This window comes from Neopsephotus bourkii, unplaced genomic scaffold (assembly GCF_033783945.1).
Source record: "Neopsephotus bourkii isolate Nb327-2 ecotype Australia unplaced genomic scaffold, CSIRO-AGI_Nbou_v1 NB_1373, whole genome shotgun sequence".
Classification (NCBI taxonomy): Eukaryota; Metazoa; Chordata; class Aves; order Psittaciformes; family Psittacidae; genus Neopsephotus; species Neopsephotus bourkii.
Window position 1 is genome coordinate 3,947,579 of NW_026901852.1, and position 21,694 is coordinate 3,969,272.

The 21,694-nt window shown below is 50.3% G+C and overlaps 1 protein-coding gene across 1 annotated transcript; it reads left to right on the top strand.

The window, feature by feature from the left end:
* Positions 1-1,179: 1,179 nt before the first annotated feature.
* On the top strand, positions 1,180-6,557 carry SIX3 (SIX homeobox 3). The gene is made up of 3 exons (XM_061367201.1): positions 1,180-2,727; positions 4,977-5,136; positions 5,566-6,557. The coding sequence occupies exons 1-3, from the start codon at positions 1,973-1,975 to the stop codon at positions 5,665-5,667; spliced, it is 1,017 nt and encodes a 338-aa protein (XP_061223185.1). The 5' UTR covers positions 1,180-1,972; the 3' UTR covers positions 5,668-6,557.
* The last annotated feature ends 15,137 nt before the right edge of the window (positions 6,558-21,694 follow it).

Below are 21,694 nucleotides of genomic sequence, written 5' to 3' on the forward strand. Positions count from 1 at the left end.
ACCCCTCGATCTCCATCGGAATGCAGAAAAGATCTTTAAAAAAGTTTTGAATTCCTCAATGATTTTTCTTCTAGAAAGGCGGCTTAGGATAATTATTTCAGCTTTATTGAGGGCAGATTAGTTGAAGTCTGGATGCTGCGTTTCAATACTCGTTGTACATGCCTTTACAATGTCGGTATTGTTTGCTACTGTGTGTGAACCTATTCAAAATATACACTTTTTAACACCAAGCAAAGTCCTGTCTAAATATACACAGTAAGTCTGGAAAGATGTCCATGACCCGTACAAATCTCTGTAAATCACACTTCCATAGCTACAGAAACTAAACAAAAGAGTTACCAGCTCAAGATGCTGATTAAATCTTCTTAAAAGCAACATACCTAATAATAAATATAGTTGCATGGTAGCAAGGTCTGGCTACTTAGCTCGGTCTTACTAAGGGATGGGCTCAAACCACTACGGGGATTTTCCTTGCTCCCAATAGTTAAAAAAATAATGCTAAAAAATAAAATAAAAGGAAATAAATAAAATTAATTTGGGTTCAAACCCTCTTTTGCTCGCCTCCCTTTCCTCTTCCCCGCACAGAAGCCCTCGAGTTTGAGGCAGAAATCGCGGGGAAGAGGAAAGGTGCGATGGCGAGTTTGGGGCGAGGACCAGTCTCGCCAGGTCGCTGGGCTCGGGGGAAAGGAAAGGGCGAGAGGAGGTGAGGCGGGCGGGAGGGGGAAGCCAGACTGGAAGGAAAACAAAGTGGAGAGAGGAAAGGGAGAGGAGAGGGAAAAGGAAGGCGAGAAGGAGCGGGAGGGCGGGGGAAGCAAGGAGCGGGACGGGGGAGGCAGCGAGCGGGGCGCCGGAGCTGGTCCGGGCTGGGCGCCCTGCGCCTGTCTCGGCGAAGCAGCCGCGGAACTCCGCGGGCAGCGGATCTCTCCTTGCGCGGAGAGGGACAGAGAGCGGGACTTGGGAGGAGAGTAGAGGGACTCTTCGTGGAAGCCGGGCTGAAGGCAGGCTATACTGTATGTGCCTGCTTCTGGGAGGGTCACCGGCGTGAGGATGGGTCTAATGATCTCATCTTTCTTTTCTTCCCCGGCACTATTAGTGCTCAGATAGGCAGAATGAAGTGAAACTACGTGCAAATCATGTGTAAATTGTCTCAGTTAGGAGCCCTTTATCCGAACGTGTATCCCAGCCTGGCCCATTTACTTTTCCCCCATATCTCCTTTAGCTTTAACGAGGCTCGTTAAGATCACAATAATATTCCACCCTCTAATTGCTCATCCCATTCAACAAATATGTGCACACTGCTTTTCGCATTATTTGATCCCTTATTTAGGAGGGGTGTGGAGAAGGGGGGGGGGAAGAGACAGGGAGAAGGGGAAGTGCTGAGATTAGGAGTTGCAAAGATTAAGAAAAAAAAAAAGAAAAAGAAAAAGAAAAAAAACAAACCAGGCTTTTCCACCAACCGCCCCGCTTCCCTCCCCCCCCGTGCATTTGGGCGAAGTGGTAAAAACCTCCCTTACGTACTCCGTAATGATTGGCAGTGCTGACAGTGATTGGCAGGGGCTGCCATGGCAACGCCACAACGACACTCGGAAGACCAATAGAAAAGCGAAACAAAATGTTTCAGCGCTGCACTCACTGTGGATTTAGGGGAGATATTATGAGGCTGTTGTCATTAGGGCGATTGCTGTTGAATCACTGAATCCTGACTCGGCGGCGGCGCGGGGCCGGGTGCGTGTGAGTGCGCGTGTGTGTGCGTGTGTGTGCGCGCGTGAACGAGCGCGGGTGCGTGCGAGTGTGAGCGCGTGTGTGTGCGTGTGTGTGTGTGTGCGTGTGTGTGCGAGCCCCCGTGCCTCTATGTGGCTGTGTGTGCGTGTGCGGTTGTGGATGCGTGCGCGGTGCGTGTGCCCTTTCCTCCCTTCTTCCTCCCTTTCTTTCTTTTCTCCTTGATTCGTCTCCCCCTCTCCCCGGTCATCCCATGGTGTTCAGGTCCCCGCTAGAGCTTTATCCCACCCATTTCTTCTTGCCAAACTTCGCCGCCGACCCGCACCACCGCTCCCTCCTTCTCGCCAGCGGCGGCAGCGGCAGCGGCTCGGGCTGCAGCCCCGGTGCCGGCGGCGGTGGAGGCGGCAGCTCCCGGGCACCCCACGAAGAGTTGTCAATGTTTCAGCTGCCCACACTCAACTTCTCCCCGGAGCAAGTGGCCAGCGTCTGCGAGACGCTGGAGGAGACTGGAGACATAGAAAGGCTGGGGAGGTTCCTCTGGTCGCTGCCGGTGGCGCCGGGGGCATGCGAGGCCATCAACAAGCACGAGTCCATCCTCCGCGCCCGGGCGGTGGTGGCCTTCCACACGGGCAACTTCCGAGACCTCTACCACATCCTGGAGAACCACAAATTCACCAAGGAGTCCCACGGCAAGTTGCAGGCCATGTGGCTCGAAGCTCACTACCAGGAGGCCGAGAAGCTAAGGGGTCGCCCGCTGGGGCCGGTTGATAAATACAGGGTGAGGAAGAAGTTTCCGCTGCCCAGGACCATTTGGGATGGCGAGCAGAAGACTCACTGCTTCAAGGAGAGGACTCGCAGCCTCCTGAGGGAGTGGTACCTGCAGGACCCTTACCCCAACCCCAGCAAGAAAAGGGAACTGGCTCAGGCCACGGGGCTCACCCCCACGCAAGTAGGCAACTGGTTCAAAAACCGAAGGCAAAGAGACAGAGCGGCGGCGGCTAAAAACAGGTCAGTGGGCTGCGGAGCCCCGCTCCGGGCTGGGGGCGAGGCGGGCGGCGGGGCACCTCGGACGGCAGCGCGCTTTTGCCTCTCCTTCCCGCTCCTTCTCCTCTCCATCCCTGCCACCGGGAGAAAACAGTCCCCGCTCCGGGCGGCCAGGTCTCCTCCCGGGAGCCGCAAGGATGCAAAGGAGGCAGGCACGACACAAAGTTGCCTGGTGCTCCCCGAACCCTGCCCGGGCTCCCCACAGTCTTCTGGGGTGCGGGCAGGGCTGGGGCTCACCCGCGGGCGTGGGCAGCTCTGTGTGTGTGTGCGGGGAGCAGCGGCGGGGCAGCGCCGGGCTTCCCATCTCCGCTTCCCTCCGTCCCTCCCTTCCCGCAGTGGCTGCCGACCCCGGTGTTGCTCTCGGCTGGCCGGGACCGGCGCCTGGCCTTGCTGTGGCGTGGTTCCGGCGCCGAAGGGCCGCGGCAGGCGGTGCAGGTCGGAGCGAGTCCTTGCAGAGAGGGCGGCTCCGCTCCAATTGTCCCCGCTCCTCCGCCTGCGCGGTGGGACCAGCACACGCAGAGCCCAGAGCCCTTTGGCTTAGTGAGAAAAGGGGAAAAAAGCCCTGGGGAGATCGGAAAACCTCTCTTTTTTCCCATCCCCATTTCTCTGTTTAAACCACATGGAGACCTGGCCCTCTGGTCCTGTGTTTCCTGTGCGTTTACATTGCTTTTATATGCGTGTCTCTCGGCGTCTTTTATTTCTTATTTTTAATTTTTTAATTTTTACTTTGCCATGATAAAAAAGACTTCTTTCTTCCTTTCATTTTATTTTTTATCTGTAAAAGTTATTTTGCAAATGAAGATGGACTCTTAATCCCGCTTGACACGGTTCTATTTTAATTTAAGTTTGGCTAACATTGTAAGCGCGTAAACAAAACTTCTTGTAAATGCTGTTTCTTAAATTCCTCCTAATTATAGCACTGGTGTTATTGATTCAAGGTTCTGTAGGAGAAATGCAACCTAAAAGTGCCTCGCCATTTAATTTCCATTAAATGGAAAACAGATCAGTTTAGGATTGTAAATAAACAGAAGTTGCCTACGGATGCTTTTGTTGACTCAACGCTGTTGACAGCAGATGAATGCACAGGGAATTGTAAATGGAGGAAAAATGAAAGAGGCTGAAATTAAATAACTTAAAATAATGAGAAATGTAGAATAAAATGGCTACATTTTTTTCTGGTCTTTGAGGGCAGTTAAACAGAAAATATCCCGGTGAGAAGCAGTTGGGGGAAGAGTGTGTTTTGATTCACCCTGGCAGTGCTAGGCGCTGGAGCTTGTGGCTGGGTGCTCAGTTCATGACTTTTAGCTCTTACCCTCGAATTGGACTTTCTTTGGGTTTCGAGCGGAATAAACGGGCTCAGGGGAATATCCCCAACACGTTAGGAAACCTAAAAATTATTTATTGCCTCTTAAAAAATTTAAATGTTCAATAACAATGTACCCTGAAGTGCTGAGTGTGAAAGGACCAGCACTTGAAAGCTAATTCGGGATTTTAGATGGGAAAAAAAGGACTTAAATTTCGACCGGAGCAATGCGCTGTGTTCCACCATCGCCCTTTCTTGTTGTATTTCATTCCCAGCACTGAGTCCACGGGACAGGACAGTCCTCAGTCCTGCCGCCGACCCCAGGGTATTTATCAGTGCACTAGGGAATATGTAGTCAGATATTCGCAAGAGCACAGGATGAGGTTCCGGTACCTGCTTCCCTGCTGCCGGCCGGCCCTCTCAGCTCTCTTTCTGCGGTGGCCCGGTGTTTGAGGAGCTCCCGGTTTGCTCCGAGGCCCGCGGAATGAACGCCTCTCCGGGAAAGGGAAGGCTCTGCTCGCGTTTTTCAAACCAGGGACCGGGAACCGCTTCTTCCTGCTCTTCCCGGCCCTGTTCAACCCGCGAACCCTCTCGCTGTGTATGCACTGGGTGCCCCCCCACCTCCTTTCGGGATGTGGCCCCGGTCCCGGCCCGGCGGCGCGGAGGATTCCCGGGGCCCGCAGCGGGGGAAACGCGGCCCCGCATGGCTTGGCCCGACCGCTGCTCCCGGGCTCTGCGGGCCGCTGCGGAAAGGCGACCGGGCCGGCGGTTCCGCTCCGGACAGGCCCGGGGCTGTCCCCCGGCTAGCGGGCTCGGGGACCGGCAGGCGCCGTGCTCCCGGCAGCTGCGGCAGCGACGGCCGGTGTTTCAGCGGGGCTGTGCTGTTGTTTTGTCTCCCGGCGCGCTGCAGGCTCCAGCACCAGGCGATAGGACAGAGCGGAATGCGGTCGCTGGCAGAGCCCGGCTGCCCGACCCACAGCTCGGCCGAGTCTCCGTCCACGGCTGCCAGCCCGACCACCAGCGTCTCCAGCCTGACAGAAAGAGCCGAGACGGGCACCTCCATCCTCTCGGTAACCTCCAGCGACTCGGAATGTGATGTATGATATCGAAAAACAAACAAACAAACAAAAATATTCCAAATCCAAACAGCCAAGCACCCTCTCCCCGACCCGAGCAAAACAAACCGAGACAACCCAGGATGAGGACACACACCCGCACGCACGCACACACACAGCCAGGAGGAAAGCAAAGGCCAAACCCGACCCAAACATAATAGCAAATAAACAGACAGGGCTCAGAGAATCCACCACCATCACCGGCAGCCAACACCACCACCAAGAGATGGAGCTAAAACTTCAACAGTCACAAACGCTGGTGCTGCAGCGGGAGGGGGGGGGAAAGGGGGGGGGGGGGCGGGAAAGAATAATTATTATATATAGAAAAAGGAAAAAAAAAGGAAAAAAAAAGCAAAGCAAAAGTGACAATTGTATTCTTTTTAGGACAAGCACGATTTCTCCTTTGCGCTTTTCCATGGACGCATTTCACCCACTTGCATGATGATGATGATTAAATTTGTATCTGGGAAAAAATATTCTCTATAGTCAAGGAAAAACAAACAGAAACCAGAAAAAAAAAAAAACTCCCATCGAATTTGTATAAAAATAAAAAATGAAAAAAAAAAAAAAGATTAAAAAGGAACTCCTTGAAGAGGGAAATAACAAATGTTTATCGCCTTTTTGTTGGTCCTATTTCTCTCTCTTTCTCTCCCCCTCTCCCTTTCTCTCTGTTATTTTCTTTCTTGGGTTTTTTTTTTTTTTCCAAGTCCAAGTGATGGTCCAGCCAAGATGCAATTCTCTGTTATTTCTTTTTTTGTTCAGCAGACAATCATTTTATTCGTAAGCACCTTTTTTTCTACACTTCTGTCACTGCCTGTGTGGGTACTGGTTATAAATGTGGAAAAAGAATAGTTATGACTGTAACAGATTTTTATTTTTATTTCAAAATTTTATATGAATTATGTATATCTTAATGATGCGGTCATTTTCCCAGTTTGTAATATATGTGTAGAAATGCTTGTATATGATATTTGCGCTCCTCTTTCTTTCCTCCCCCCCCCCCCTTGTCTATCTCCCTCCCACCCTTTCTCCCTCTCTCCTTTTTATTTTCCTTGACTCGGTGTTCCTTGCACAAACTTAGCTGTCAAGAGCTGACGTGCTAGGTTTTCAAAAGGGACCTCAGCGATAGAAAAAAAAAAAAAAAAAAGAAAAGGAAAAAAAAAACCCAAAAAAAGGAAAGAAAAGGAAAAAAAAAAAAAGCTTAGGGTGCAACTGTAGTTATCTTATGCAAAAGCTATTTTGAGTATTTCATAGCAGCTTTGGGGGTCTCTTCTTAAACTCCACGTAGGACGCTTCAACTATTGTTTCCTTAACTGCGTGTTTATCTATATGTACAAACTTTCTAAATCAAATACAGTATTCCATTTTCTTATCTACCCAGAGATGTTGGTCTTTTTGTCCGCCACGGAAAAAATACCCTCTCCCCCTCCGCTGTGGGCCACGATGTAGAGGATTCTAGGGGGACCCTGCGAGGAGGCTGCGGGCGGGCGGCAGCGAGGACCCCGGGCTGCGCGGTGCGGGGCGCGGCGTGTCCCTCCGCCACCGCGGGCTCCAGCTCCGTGTGTGTGTGTGTGTCCCCTCGCACCCCCGGACCTTTTTTTGTGCCCTCTGAGCTGAAAGGCTTCCCTTGGCCGCCCGTCTGCAGGGCCGGGGGGCTCCGGAGAGCGGTTAAGACATTTCGGGATTTGTTTTGTAGCTTTAAAGGAAAACAAAAACATAAACTCCTCGCCCTAAGCTGGTTGCAGCTCCTCCCCTCGAATCCGGAGTATATTGTAACGTGCTGAAAGAAGCCTTTATTGCATGACTAACAGTATTTCAGCATCTCTTTCTTTTCTTCTTTTTTTTCCTCCTTTTTTTTTTTTTTTTCTTTTTTTCTTTTTTTTTCGTTAAAGTTTTGCTTTGCCCTGGGCAGGTTATTCAGCCATGAATTAACGAGAGGTAAAATCTAAACTTGTTTTCACTTGAAAATACAATTTTGAAACTTACCAGGGATTTAGGGAGAAACGTGCTTAGAATTTCTTGACCATTTCCAGAGTAATTTGGATTTACGATCTATCTTTGCATTGCCCGTGTCTTCTCTCCCTCTTCTCCCCCTTTTTTTGTGTGTGGGGGGCCAAGTCCGAGCTAGGTTTACGGGAAGCCTTAGGAAGGGCCTGGGCTTCCCTCTGCCGCAAGAGGCTACCTGCGTATCTGGGAGAACCCCCGAGGGTGTGAGACCTCAGAGCAAGCCACTAATGGGTGATGTGAAGGAATATGCTGATGTGTGTTCATCTACTTTTGGTGCCCCTGAGGAAAAGCCGAGCGTGTGCTTGCAGAGACCGCGTAGGGGATGCGTGTGTTCCCCACGCCCTGAGACTTCCCTGACTGCGGAAGAAAAGAGTTTCCGCGCTGGGCCGCGGAGACCACCGCAGGGGTAGTGGTGGGATTTCTCCTCCGTTTGCCCGCGGGAGCCACTGCGGGTATGGACACGGGTGGCCCGAGGCAGCGCCCGCCCCGTCGGGGTTCGCCTCCCCCTTCGCTCCACGAGTGGCCCCGCGGCGGGGCCTCCCCATGGGCAGCTCCACGGCTCCGTCGCCAACACTATTTGGGGTTGAAACCAAAAAACGCCTGGCTGTACGAAACCGGAATGGATGGGAATTGCCTGAGGAGAGGAACACTCACGCAACACGAGGGCTCCCGTGTTCCGCAGGGGTGGGAGAAGGGGGTAGCGTGGTGGACGTAGTAGCTCTTTTCCCCGCTCCCTTCCTGTGGCTTTAAGAGGGGAGAAATATTACCCGAGAGAGGATGAAAGGCTCCCCAAGGGCCCACGCACGGGTCTCAAGCCTGGACTCGGGCTACTGTGTCTCCCCCGGCAGCGAGGCAGTGGAGAGGCCTTCACCGGGAAAAATCCCTGGCCTGCCCCTCACCCCGGCTTTGGGTAGGAAGGAGATCTGCTATGTCGATACAGGGGTTTTAAGTGCAATATTCCCGCTCCTCGCTGGTAGAAGTGTCGTTTCCATCTTGTTTTATTTTTAACGGAATTTAATACTTAAAAGGATTCAGAGGCGTGGAAGTTTGGGATTTTTTTTGTTTTTGTTCTCTCCTTTTCTTCCTTCATTTTCGAGTCTCGAAACTGCAGCTAGAAGGCGTCAAGCCGGCAGCAATAATCTACCTCAGCTGAGCCTTACACTGATAGGTTTGGATTTTTCTTCCCTCTGATTAAGCCTCCAGAAGATCGCCCCGTCGTGTCGTGGCAGGCAGGGGAGGCCAGAGATCACCTTCAGCCTCATCCCACCCGTGCCTGGCCTCAGGCTTCAGCCTCTCAGGCAGGGCCCTTGCTCGCAGGCCATTTGTCACTCCCCTCATCCCCGAAAATTTACTTCTTGGCAAGGGGGGTTCATCTCCCCCTCGGAGCCAGGAGGCCTTTGTGGGGCGGCCAGGAGAAGGGTTTGGGGGTTGCGTGTCCCCATTCAGGGAGGCACCGGTGCCTGTGCTGTTTCGGGGTGACGAGGGTGCAGCTAATTATATGCCGTTTCAAAGCCGGGCTCGGTAATGGATAAATGATGTTGTTTTAGGATTTGCATTAAAAACCTGAATGGCTGATTGAGGTGTAAATCTATGAAAAGCTGCGTTTAAGCCTTCTCACCCACTAAGTCCGCCTGCCCCGGGAAGATAGGGCCTATCGAGCCCCGCCAAACCGGAGGGCTGCCTCCTCCCCGCCCCCGGCCGAGCATTATCGACAGCCCCTCGCCAGCATTAGTTTATTATCCACGGCGAGCTCGGCCGTTGATTAAGATGAAATTACTCGGAAGCTGAAGTGCGTTTGATCAATATTTAAGCGCAAGCCGGCGGACAGGAGGCAGATGGCCGGAGCCCAGCAGCACACGGCTCTCGCCGCTCTGCTCCCCGGCTTCCACACTCCCCCCCCGTCGGAAGTAGGGCTAAGACCAGACGGTTCCGGGAGCAATTTGGAGAGGGTGGTCACTCCCACCCCAACCACCCCGGCCGCCCATCCCCTTGCCGAGGGGTTCTACCACTGCTTTCACCCCCAAAGGGCTCTGGTTAGTGGCTCCACCGGGGTGCGTGCACCCCTGCCTAGGGGGGGTGCAGACCTCCGAAGGTATCTTCCTGCTTCCCTCCCTCCTCCTCAGCCTTCTTCCCTCCGGTGCCGCTGCCCGAGGGCCGGCCGAGCCCTTAGCATGGCTGGGGGGCCTTTGTGTGCCTGAAGGGCTGCGGCTGCTGCCGCCCTCCTCGGCCAGGCGTGGGGGCTGCGACCATCCCCTGCTCCCGCTGCCCCAGCAGTGACAAGCGCCTTGCAGAGGGACTCGAATCTCCTTGACCGTTGCCCTTAATTTTTAGCATACCCAGATGAGGTTACTGCCCCAGCTCGAAGTGAAAAGAAACGTGGACGTTGGTGCCCTGGTATTGCTCTGATTTCTTCGGTTAGCTGAGCACAACTTTCTATTCGTGTTTATTCATGCAGCTTCTTATTGAGCTCCACATCGCACTGGCCTGGATTCCTCGTGTAGGGAGAGGATAGACAAACATTGCCTTTTTCTAGAGCACACACACACACGGGTGTGCAGGCTGACACACGCGAGTCCAAAATGCCGAGGGCACTCTGCATCGCCGCCCTGCAGAGAGCCCGGGCACACAGAAGTTTGTAAATGGTGTATAAAAAGGGGTGAAACGAAGCCAATCATCCAGTTGCAAACTGATGGAGAAGGCAGAGAGGCGGAGGGAGGAGAAAGAAGGAGCTGGGAAGAGAAAGCACTAGGGAGAGTACCGGCGATTGAGCTAAATATTCTTTCTGGCACTGTAATGACAAAAGGCAGGGGCTGTCGGGGTATAGCTAAGATTAAATGATACTAAAGAGATTTGTGTTGCTGTGTCTGGGGGAAGGACGGCTGTGAGGTTTTGTTTTCGGCGCTGTTCTTTTTCATTTTGGAAGCAAGGTGGCTTCGGACCAGGGGGTTCAAACGGGCACCTCGGCAACTGCGAGAGAGGAGAGATGCAGAAAAGTGATGAATAAAGAAAGGCTAGATGGAAATATCCGCAAGTGCCTGGTTAGAATCACCTCGCTGTGAGCGAGGTGAAGTGGCAGGTTCGGCTCTCCCTGCGGCAGGCCGGTCCTCCGCCGAACAGGTAGAAAAAAGAAGGAAGAAAACTATACTGGAAGTCAAGATGTACACTATCTAAAGCCAGACTGCAACTATCTTGAATTCCAGTTCTAGCTATTACAGGGAGATTTATCTCTACTTCAAATATTTGCCTTTATTTTTGTCCCCATAGAAACATCATTACGGGAAGTTCATTTAATAATAAGGTCAATGAAAGAGTATTTTTCAATGAGTGGAGGAAAAATTCTGTTTCTTACCGGACTAAGCTCTCCAGCAATACCTGGCAACAGTAAAGTAGTGTGGCAGTTCACCGGAGCACACAGATTTCTACATGGGCCTGCGTGTCTTTGCGTGAATGTGTGTCCATGCAGGTGAGCGCATACGTCCATGAAGTGTGGCTTGTGCTCTCGGTGGGATGCAGCTGATGTATCTTATGTCCAAACACACATTCGCATAGGCATGTGGACACACATATACGTATATATATGCGTGATTTCAGATTAAAGTAGCTCTTGTAATACCTTGCAGAACACTAAATATTCCCTTTTAATATTTAAATAGGTCACTAATACAGTTCAGTAACATTGGAGGTGTCTGTATATTCTCTCTCTACAGTCTGTGATAAAACATTCTTTAAGACTATTGGGATTTTACACTGTAATTCTATTAAATAGTAATTGAAGGGTCGCGAGAGGCTATGATACAGGATCAGCAGTGTGTAAGCCATCCGTTTGAACTTTAATTTGGAATCATAGGCAGATGGGATCACGGCCTCTTTGTGGTGCTTGCAGATTTAAAACTAGCCGGCACATGGAGGAAAAAAACCCAAATACGAACGCAACTCTAGCCAACCCTGCAATGCAGATTCATTCATTAAACATGAAAGGTTAGTGCTAGAGAGGATAAACGTTTAGACGTCTAGGTAAATACAGAAATATACTTCCCTCCCCCCTCTTCCCTCCTACTATAACCCCCAACTGTCTCAGTTACTGATTTTCTATTGTCATTACAAATAACTTTCTTTTACATCCCCAGTGGAAAGAAGTGTACCTGAATGACTTATTTATACCTGCATATCAGTCTATCTGTGCAACTTTTATTCCACTTGCAACCGGGGGGGGGGGGGGTGTCCCACCTTTATCTATCTATCTATCTATCTATCTATCTATCTACCTACCTACCTACCTGCCTGCCTGTCTACCTATTTACTCTTTCCCTTGGGCCTCCTTGGGCTCTTTTTAAAACAGTCTTGGAAGGGTTGCAGGAGAGGAGCCTCGCTGTAGAGCTGGTGACACAGCAGAGAAAGAGCCGTCTGGTTTCAGTGTGAAAGGGGAAAAATTGCAAATAAAGGACAGAAAGGGTGTGGTATGTCTTGCTCTGCCTGAGCTGGGAGGCGAGCGGTGAAAGCCCCTTTCTGCAGGAGGACCCATGGGTGCTGCTGCTGCCCGTCGTGGGGAGCTGCTCAGTTCGGCCGAGGTGGGTGCGTGCCCGTGGGTGCGTGTCCTTCGGTTTGTGCTGTTGAACTCTCAGACCCGAGGACTCTGTAGTTCCACCTTACCTGAAAACAAAAGACTTTCCTACTGCGAGAGTCAAATCCGACCCCCCTCCTCGCTTCCCCGGCTGTATCGTATTAAAAAGGAGCTTTCATTGTTTATTTCTAAATATTTGTGAAGCAGACAGTGTATGGGTTAACCTAATTAACACATCCATACTGTATATTCGTGGACCAAACGGTACGGCGAATTTCTAATGCGATGGTTGAATGTGATAGTCATTTCTGTGTTACAGGAGATTACAGCAACACTGGAGCATTTCCAGATTGTAGATGGTTTTAGATGTTGAATTTCCAGATGAGTATTTACCATCATAACTAATTTAAGACCATTATTAAATAGAAATTCTCAGCAGGGCTCTTTAATGATGGAACACGTTACTAATTACAGAGTTTACGCTCTGTTTTGGCTAAGCAGTCTAGAGGGATGGGATTGTGCTCTGCATGCAAAGCCAATATTACTAACGAGGAGGCATCATACCCCTAACATTTCAATCATATTATTAAAGAAAGCCACTTCTTGCCTTAGCTGCTAGAGGAGATAGCAAGAGCAGTTTGTTTACCGGGCTCCCAAGCTCTGGAAATAGCTGGAATAGGGAGCGGGATCCCTCCCCTGCCTCCCCTTGCTCCCAGGGGGCCGGCCTTCACCGTCGGCAGGGCTGTACAAGTGGGGCTGTGCAGGCTGGCCGTGTCTGCCGCCCGCAGGGGTCCTGGGCCTGCTCCCTGCCCCGCTGCCCTCCGCGGGCAGCCTCTGCCCGGCACTCCGCTGGCTTTAACCGGAGAGGGTAGATGGGGACCCTGCCCTGCTCCCTCTGAAACCCAAGGGCACAGACGAGCACACACCGCGCAGCCACACAGGGTTGTTGTGTGCGGATAGCTACGTACAGACACCAGTGTGGGTGAAGGGTTCTGGTTGTCTCCCCGCTCCCTTCTCACTCCCTCCTACCCAGTTCCCTCCCCGCGTCCAGGGAAGCGGCCAGTGCGCTTTCCCCGGTAAACCCCGACGCTCCCGTCGAAGCCCAGGGAAGCAGATCTGCCTCACGAGGGTTGTGATCTGCTGGGAAGAAGACTGCTCCGTGTGGGAGTGGATGAAGGGGGATCCCGGGTGGGCCCGGAACCCCGGCCCGTCTGAACCCCCGCTCCCACTTCTGTCCCTGGGGTCACCCCGCACGCGTAGGGTTGGCCCTCACCCGCCTTCGCTGTTCCTTTGTGAATACAATAGCCCTGGGGACAGAAGAAGGCAAGGAAGGTCCTTGGTGTATTTACTCATCTCGGATGCGGGCCACCTAAAATTACCCTCAGTTTTCCTGACAACAGCAATTTCCTTCTTGCCCATCCCCTTCCCGGCCTATCCCCTCCCTTCTTTCCTCTCCCACCTCCCCAGGGTTACCCAGCGCGCCGTTGAGTTCAGCTCCGATACCAGCACCGAGCTTTCGTTGCGCTTGGAAGGGCGACAGAGAGTTCTCAGACTGTTTCCACTCTTGCTATCCATTAATGTGTCTGATCTGGACGATTAATAAGTACCGAAGGCAGGTTTGAAATAAACCTGCTATTACGTTCAGTGGCGGCTTTGCCAGAGTAAAGACTGTTTGGATAGGCTTGCTCTGCCTTAGAAAGGTGCAGCATCTGTTCTCTGTACAGATAGACAAACACATCCACATATATATATAAATATAAATACAGAAACACATTTTTTCCTTATACACCCACAGATATTTGCAAGCGCAGTTACATATTTCCCCCCAGCCCGCACCCCCAACCTGTCCTTACAGCATGTGAAAATCGAGGAGGCACAAGAGAGCAGGCCAATGGCCTGAGGCTCCAAAGGTTTCCCTCTTTCCTTCTCTTTTAAAGGATCCTTTCGTGCCATCTGAACAACAATCTGAATGTAAAAATCTTCGGCTGGCTTTGAGGGAAATTAAATTGTCTCCCCCCACTGTGTGCTTGTGAGCGAGTCAGGCTGTGTTAACTGTTCTAAATGGATTCTCTCGGTTTGTCTACTTATGTGTTTTGCTGCAGCATGTCTTGTTCAATAACGCCGGATGTGGCACTCGGTGTAAAGCCGGCCGCTCTCCGGAGGCCTCGCTGCTCCCGGTGTCAAGGATCTCTCTCCCCGGCGGCCGGCCGACCTCCGCTCTCCCGGCTGCGGGCGGGCCGAGGGTGGAGACCACCTCCCACCATGGGGCTTTGTCCCGGGACTGGGGCTGCCCCATTCTCCGGGGAGGGCTAAACAGAAGGCAATCCCCGGGGCTGAACGTGCATCCCCTCGGACGCTCCTTAGCCCTCTGCCTAGCTCATGCCCAGGCACAGACGGCCGTCCAGGGAAGGATGCTCTCCTAGGGCTGCCGCAGGCTGTCGGTAAGGGCGATCAGCCCCTCTCTGTCCCCACGAGGCGGGCCCTGTCGTAGCGAGCAGAGCCGAGTCGTGTCGAGCTGAGCCAGGCCGGACCTTGCCGAGCGCTATCCGCGGGTGCGATAGCGCGGCGCGATGCCCCCTCCCCGTCGATCCTTTCCCGCCCCTCGGCGTCCCGGGCGCCGTGTCCCCGCTGCGCCGCGCTCCCGCCGTCACCGACGGCGCCTCAGCCCGTTTGGAAACTGACTCATTCTGTAAATAATCTTTGACGTCCCCACAAAGCCGCCCTTCGAGAGGAGTTTATTAGCACGGAGCCATTAAAACAGATGTCATGTTAGCTTCCCCGTGACATTTGGGTGACACATCTCTCCCGATGAATTGCTAATTGTCTTCCCGCCCGCAGTAAACATCCCGCTCCATTGTCTGCGCTCAAGAGAGTTTCTGCCGCAAAATACTGTCCTGCGCGGAGGAGAGACCTCGCCGTCCGCCGCCCCTGCCCCGGCCCTGGCCCCCCCGGCCGGGCAGCTCCCCCTCTCCGCCCCTCAGCTCCCGCCTGCCTGCTGCTGCCCCCGGCCCCTTCCTGCACCCGGCGGTGCAACAGGCCCGGCCCCACAGCCCTCTGCTCTGTATCCCCAGCCAGCGCTCCGGGATGGGCTCACCGCTCTCCAGCCCTGAAGCACCCCTGGCCCGGCCCGGCCTCTTCCCTCTGGGCTCCCGCAGCGCAGCCCCATCCGCGGGGCCGGGAGGCAGCGAGGGGAGCGCGCCACTCCAGCCGTCTCTCTCCTCCTGGCATAACACCCTTCTCCAGCTCCCCCGAAACGTTTATTTCCCTGGAACAAAAGGGGTGCGGGACGGGGTGGGGGCAGTGTATGTGTGTGCCCATTCCCAGCCCATTCCCGGCATGGCGGTGACATATGTCATATTCGGCTGTGAGAAGCTGTGGTGTGCAGCACGGAGCTTTCTCTTCATTTCCCCCGGTGGAGGCACTCGGAGGGAACTGTGTGAGGGCTTTGAGGGGATAAGACAGAGCAGCCCTAAAGAAGAGCTTTGCAGCTGAGTGGCTGACTGAATCCGCCTTACCTATGTACGTAGGGTTTCATATTCATAGCCGCCGCCTGTGCGTTGATACATAATCTCTCCTCGCCCTTGTTAATTCTCAATAGATGCAGAGATAACTAATCCTCCCAGATAGATAGGCACGGGCAGATTACGGGAGTGCAATCTCTCCACCGATCTGTCGGGGTGTCCGGATGCACCGGTGGACGGAAAGCGGTTCCTCGGGGTTTCTTCCGCAGGAGCACACCGAGAGGAGCAGACTCCTCGTGTACTAGGGGTCGTAGAAATACTCGGTGAGAATAAACATATATGTATCACTAGCGTATTTGAGGCTACCTACATATAGTACATACAGTTTTTGTGTACTGCACCCACTTTCTCTCCCTCTCCTTCCCTACACCGTGCCCGAGTTTTATACAAACACGTACGAGCTTTTCTTAGAGAGGAAAATTACGGGAAGAGGGAGAAGGAGGTGAAAGATCAGGCAGATCCGGAGCTTTAAGAAAACCCCAATAACCCAAACCAGCACTAGAAATTACTTAGCTGCTGGATAAAGAGACCTATTTGGCATCAATGGAGACATCATTTTGATGACCCCCAAGAGTAGCCGTCTTAGTGCTAGCCAACATTTGCAGCCAGTTACCTGGGCTCGGCTTTATTCTGATTTCTAGCACAAATATTTTAAGGATACCAACCGCAAAACAAAACGGTCTTAGCCTGCTTGCTAAACCTCGCCCCGAGTGTGCCTATGCTTGTTCGGCCCCGGCCCGGGGATACTCAGTTCCCCACCTCGACTTCACCAGGGGACATTGGGCCGGTGTGGCCGCGTCCGGCCCCGCCGGCTGCTCGAACACAGTGAGCTGAAGCCGGTTGAGTTTCTAAATGTCCTTTAATACCTGTTCATCCCCACGGCTGGGGTGACACTGCAACCGCTCGGGGAGGTGCCCGGCCCGGTCCCGCGGGAGCGGCCCCGGTTCCCTCCCATCCCCGTCCTCCGTCCTCCCGGGTCCCCTGGGAATGACCCCCGCGGGCGCACAGGAGCCTGCCAGCCGCAGCTCTGTGCATACGGGAATCCTGCCCCCGGTGCGGGAGGCGGGGGGGGGGGGGTAAGGGGGTGGCGGGGCTGTTTAGATGCCACCTCACTACTCCTCAGTGAATATTAAACATCATTGTCTTCCAAATGAGGAGAAACCTCTACCGCCAGAACGATAATAAACTACTTCTTGAAACCCCAAGTCTCTTACAGCGGGTCTTTAGACACGAAGCTCTGAGCTCTACAATCGGATTCCTCCCACCTGCGACTTCCCCGTGCCCTGATGTCCCGAAACTGCCCGTACTGTTTGTGATCTTTGTTCTGCTGTTAGCCATACAGTACACGGCTGCTCCAACACCAATGAATAACTTCTGCAAGGAACCTTCCCCGACAAAGCGTACCTTCACTGCGGTCCTGCCCTTCCGATGATGAAGTTGTCTCCTTGACTGTAAACTGTAATTTTCGGGGGGACACGGGACTTTGGCACTTCATCTGAGTTACAAGAGTAAGGTGGCCCATGTTCCCTTGCCAAGATCTTTCCCTTCCGTTAGTGACTGTCTTGTGTCAGTGAAGTCTCTAAGGTTTGTTTCTATCAGCAGGTTCGGAGCAAATGTTGAATCTTACACCTCTCTGCTGCGGCTGTGAATGACAGTCGCTTGCTCGAGAATTACCGTATATCAGAGGGGAAACAGCTCCCTGCGTCCAAATAGGGATCGTGTATTAGGAAATAGCTTCTCAAGCTGTATTGTTCAAACTGATGCTTATTTGCGTCTTTGCAAAATCGAGATACTCCTCTGTGTCCTGCAACACCCTAGTGTTACATCCCGAGAAGGGTAGGAAAAGTCCGAAGAAGTGAACGTGGCAGGTTGGAAAATGCAGGCAGGAAACAAGCCACATCATCCTTCCAAACCAAAAACCTTCTCACCAAAATAAGGCAACAAATAAACTACAGATCTATACGTGATCAATACGGATCTGGACCCAATCTGTTCCTCCCCGGCTGCGTGCGGATCCTGGGGCTGCAAGTGCGTGTGATTACAGAGAGTAGGAGGGTCATTTTCTAACAAGGGTGCTCACTGTATCTGAGCTCCAAATTATCCAGAGAGGACAGATGGCCCTTCTGATCTTATAATGAGAGCAGGGAATGATTATCAGTCTGAACCAAAAAATGATGCTCTGTGACATATTTTCACAGTTCTGAAATCTGTGCTTGCACTTATGCCTCGCTTCATATCCCTCTCCGTTTAATTTAGGCATCGTTTGGGATTTCGGAGTGCTGTATGAAATCCGTTCCTTTATCTCTGTCTATGTGTCTCTGCCTCTCTCCCCATGTATCTATGTAGGACGTGCACAGACACAAAACAAAGGAAAGCAAAAGGTCACTTCACAGGAACTCTTAAGCCAAATCACGCTTGGCAAAATATTTATATATAAATATATTTGCCAATAATGAAGAACCCCAGCTGCCTCCCGGATGCCTAGATTTTATGTTTGCTTCTTGGCAGTGCTGTGGAGCTGTTGCATTCCATCTTTGCAATTACTGCGATACGTGGTGAGACAGTCCAGACCCGAGCTCCCTTTGAAAATAAATTCCTACTTGACGTACATATTTGGGTCTTGTACTCACCCTTTAACTATTTATATATATATATTTATTATATATATTTTTTTTTCCCCTAGAAGGGTCTACATCAGAAAGCAGAATCCTCCGTGGGGGAGAAATGCAGTCATGATGGCCAAGCCAATATAAAGGGTGAGATTCCTTTCATTTGCAGATTGCTGCGACTTTTCAGCCTGAAAACAATGTTAGTTCATCTCTATCCCTCGCAGAAAGTGTTACAGAGCAGGACGGCCAGGGACGTTTCCAAACTATCTCTGGTGACTGGCAGGAATCTGATCTCCATCCCCCTGTTCAAGCCCCTCAGAGGTGAACTTGCCATCGCAGAGAAATTCGGTCAGTACAAACAAATTAAATCGGGGAACTGCTCAGTGGTTACACAGTCATTTCACTCTCTTATTTGCACTGTAATATTGCATTACCCTCTAATTGTCACATATACTTTTCGCTCTCCAAATATGAAAGATAAATACGGAATTCATTGGAAGCTGTGCCACTCTCAGAGGCCGCCGCCGGCCTGGGCTAAGAAAGGTTTTTTAGCGTGTTCTTGCTGCCATCTACTGGTCCCAAAGCTCTGAGACATCCCTTTATCCCCAAAACTTAACTTTTTTTCACAGTCGAGAAGAAAAAGGTCTGCGGCAAACAGTGCGAAAGGCAGCTGGCAGAAAAAGCCGCGATAATGTGACCAGTGACACCAAGAGGCGGCCACATCATTCCTTTTAAGCGTAGGGAATAACTTCTCTTTCCTTCACTGGAGATATATTCACTATAAAGCTGAGCACCTGAATCTATCTTTGCAGACTCAGCCCTAGATGTAAGGTGATTTTATATAAGAAAGGCAATTATTTCATATTTTTGGTGCTAAGAGATTTTAATAGTACATTCTTTGAAGAAAAAAACAGAAAAAAATATTTGGATATTCTATATCATTGTCATTGTCTTAAAGACAGCTGTTGCCAGAGTTTCCCTGCTCCCTTGTTCCTCTTTAGTACCCATCTGAATTCCATTGCCAAACCATGGCAGGAGGTGTTCCATACTACAGAAGTAACAGCAGCGTGGCTTCATCTGCGTTTTGTCAGCAGTTTCTCTGGAAAGTACTTTGTTTTCATAGCAGAAACATTTCCCCTGAGGTATCATCTCATGCTATTGTCTGTTTATTTCCAAGTGACTGCTTATTTGAAATAACGACACCATCTAGTAATTTCATCCCATGAAACACATACAATATACAATAAACAACTTCTTAAAGGAATGGGTGGTTAGGAGAAATGGATAGAGTAATACATATAATTTCCATCTGTAGATTGCCTGGCCTAGACCCACTGAGGGCTTAACTATCACTTAACTGCTGAGATACACAGTGTATAGCAACTGTCCGTGAGGACATCAAAAAGATTTGGGCCTTGGGCCCAGCTTTCTAGAGCCTGTCTGCAGGGCCTCAATCTGGGGCACTGATTTATCTTAAAAATACGGCCACCATCATGGTCTATGGGGATCTTGGGTATCCTCCAAACCAGGTAGGTTATACCCACAGTTAACCATAGAAAACCTTTTTTCTTCCATGTGACAGAAATCCAACTTAAGGAAAGGATTTCCAACTAAGAGCATTGACAGGATGGGCCACATCTGTCTAGAACAGCGACTTAGGTAAGTCTTAATTCCTTTAATAACTTAGGTTTTATCTTTTGGAGATAGGTTTCTGAGGTAGCCTTTCTGAGTCACCTTATTATCTCTATTCATAATTCTGCCTGACTAGTTTAGTTATTCCCTGGCTCCATGTGACAGCTTCTGGGGCACCTGCCCTCTGATACCAGGGATCTCCACATAACTAAGTTTAAGAACTGAAACTCTACTCTGCAGAAGGTCACCAACAATGCAAGCAATGCAGTGCTGAGAGTTTAAGTTGCAAGTGCTTTACTCTGAAAAGTCAAAAAACATCATGGTCTTCATGCAAGGAAACTGAGACTCAGAGAAGAAACACTGTGCCTACCATCATACAGTTGCTAATCAAGGAATAAAGCCCCAGTCTGTGGATTCTTATCTGGCCTTGGCTTCTTCACTGTGTGACAGAGCATAGAGATCTTTTTAAGGATATGCAAAGAATTATAACATGCATTTTGCAATTGCAGATTTTTGAAGTGAGACCCGAGACATTCACAGTATGTCATAAAATGCTCATGCCCTAGTGACTTCCTCCTGCCCTTCCCTATACACCTGCCTATTTTGCCACATCTTCAGTGAGATCTGAGCATAGGAGTGGTCTGGTGTGAGATACCTGAGGTACTGTTCATCAGAACAGGGCCTTCACAAGCTGGCAGAGAAGCATATCCATCTCTCCAAGACCTTTGGCTGTCACTCCATCTTTAAGCGCTGCTCATTTCTGGTTAAGCAATGTGGTGCTAGTCGTACATGTAGGAAGCAGAAGTAACAGCTTCTGGATCCTAAGTGACGATCTAGTCAACCTTGGAAGTTACCTGATACCTGCTTTACTTTTGCTGCTGTTAGTCTGAGTTTGAATGTTCATAGAGATTCTATCTCAGCATATATGTATGTTGTTATATTAACCAAAATATTATACTTTTAAGTATTTAACAGGACTGCTGGAAAACAGTGGGACATATTTGTTGTACATTCTGCTTTGCTAGTGTGAAGTCTACATGAGAGCTGTGGTCCATGATCACTTGTTTTTTAACCTGATAGCCACTTTCACTTACAAAATGCACTAACACACTGCAAATACAGTGCTATAACACAGCATTTACTAGCTGCATGCATTCAACCTGTGTGCTGCTCTAAAATACCTGTGCTTCCTAGGTTGAACAGATGGCCATGGAAGATGTTACATGATATCTCTGGTTAAATGCCTCTCTGCACATGAGAAAATTATTTTTGGGCAGTATAGCATATGATCATATGGGTCCTCTGTGACTGAGACGCAAGCATGCAGAGAACACAGCTGAGGCACGTTCTCAGCTTGAGTTGCAGTGGATGAGAAAGGTTTGTGTCATTTTGCTCTTTCTAAATGATTCAGAAATCATGGCAATGGGCTTTGTGCTGAGACTGTCAGCTAGCTTCCATTAAATAAGAGATTATTTTTATTCAAGGGAACAATCCAGAGTCTTGTGTAAGTGAAGACATCACGAAGGATTCTGCAAAGCCCAATGGGAAAAAATGTTATTGTTGTTTTAAATAATGTTCAGCATATGATACCGTGAAACGTAATGAATAGCCTGAATGTCTTGCTGCATCACTACTTCATAGTAATAATCTTTTTTCCAAGATGGTTTGCAGTACTTCTTGTACTAACATGTAAGTGGTACTCTGAAGTCAGTCAATGTCTACTGTTCCACACAATCAGCAGATTTCAAAAATGAGGGATTTTATTCCATGGAAATGTTAAGGTTTCAAGCTTTTCTTTCAGGACAACAAAAAGGCAAAATTTTGAAGTATTAGGTGCTCAGGAACACCCACATGAGCCACCAAAATCTTCCATTTCATAAGGCTGGGACACTCTGCTGGTGCGGATTTCTTTTGACTGAGTAATTTTGATTTTTCTACTCTATTAATCTAAATTATAAAACCAAAAGGAAACACTTCAGCAACTGAGAAGTGAAATATTCCAGTGTTCTTTGCAATTCATAGAATTTTCAGCAACTGGTATTGAAAATGACAAATTAGAACGTTTTTAACCAGCTCTAATTATCGGATAACAAAGTGGCTAGATGGAGAGAAGACTGACTGCTCTGCAAAATCATCATTTACACTGAAACTGATCACTCTTATTATTATGATTTATGTGCTAA

Bases quoted from the DNA above. Each gene is read 5' to 3' on its own strand.
- SIX3 (XM_061367201.1), top strand. From the start codon at position 1,973: ATGGTGTTCAGGTCCCCGCTAGAGCTTTATCCCACCCATTTCTTCTTG. The intron at 2,728-4,976 runs GTCAGTGGGCTG...GGCGCGCTGCAG, and splicing joins GCGGCGGCGGCTAAAAACAG to GCTCCAGCACCAGGCGATAG. The intron at 5,137-5,565 runs GTAACCTCCAGC...TATTCTTTTTAG, and splicing joins CGGGCACCTCCATCCTCTCG to GACAAGCACGATTTCTCCTT.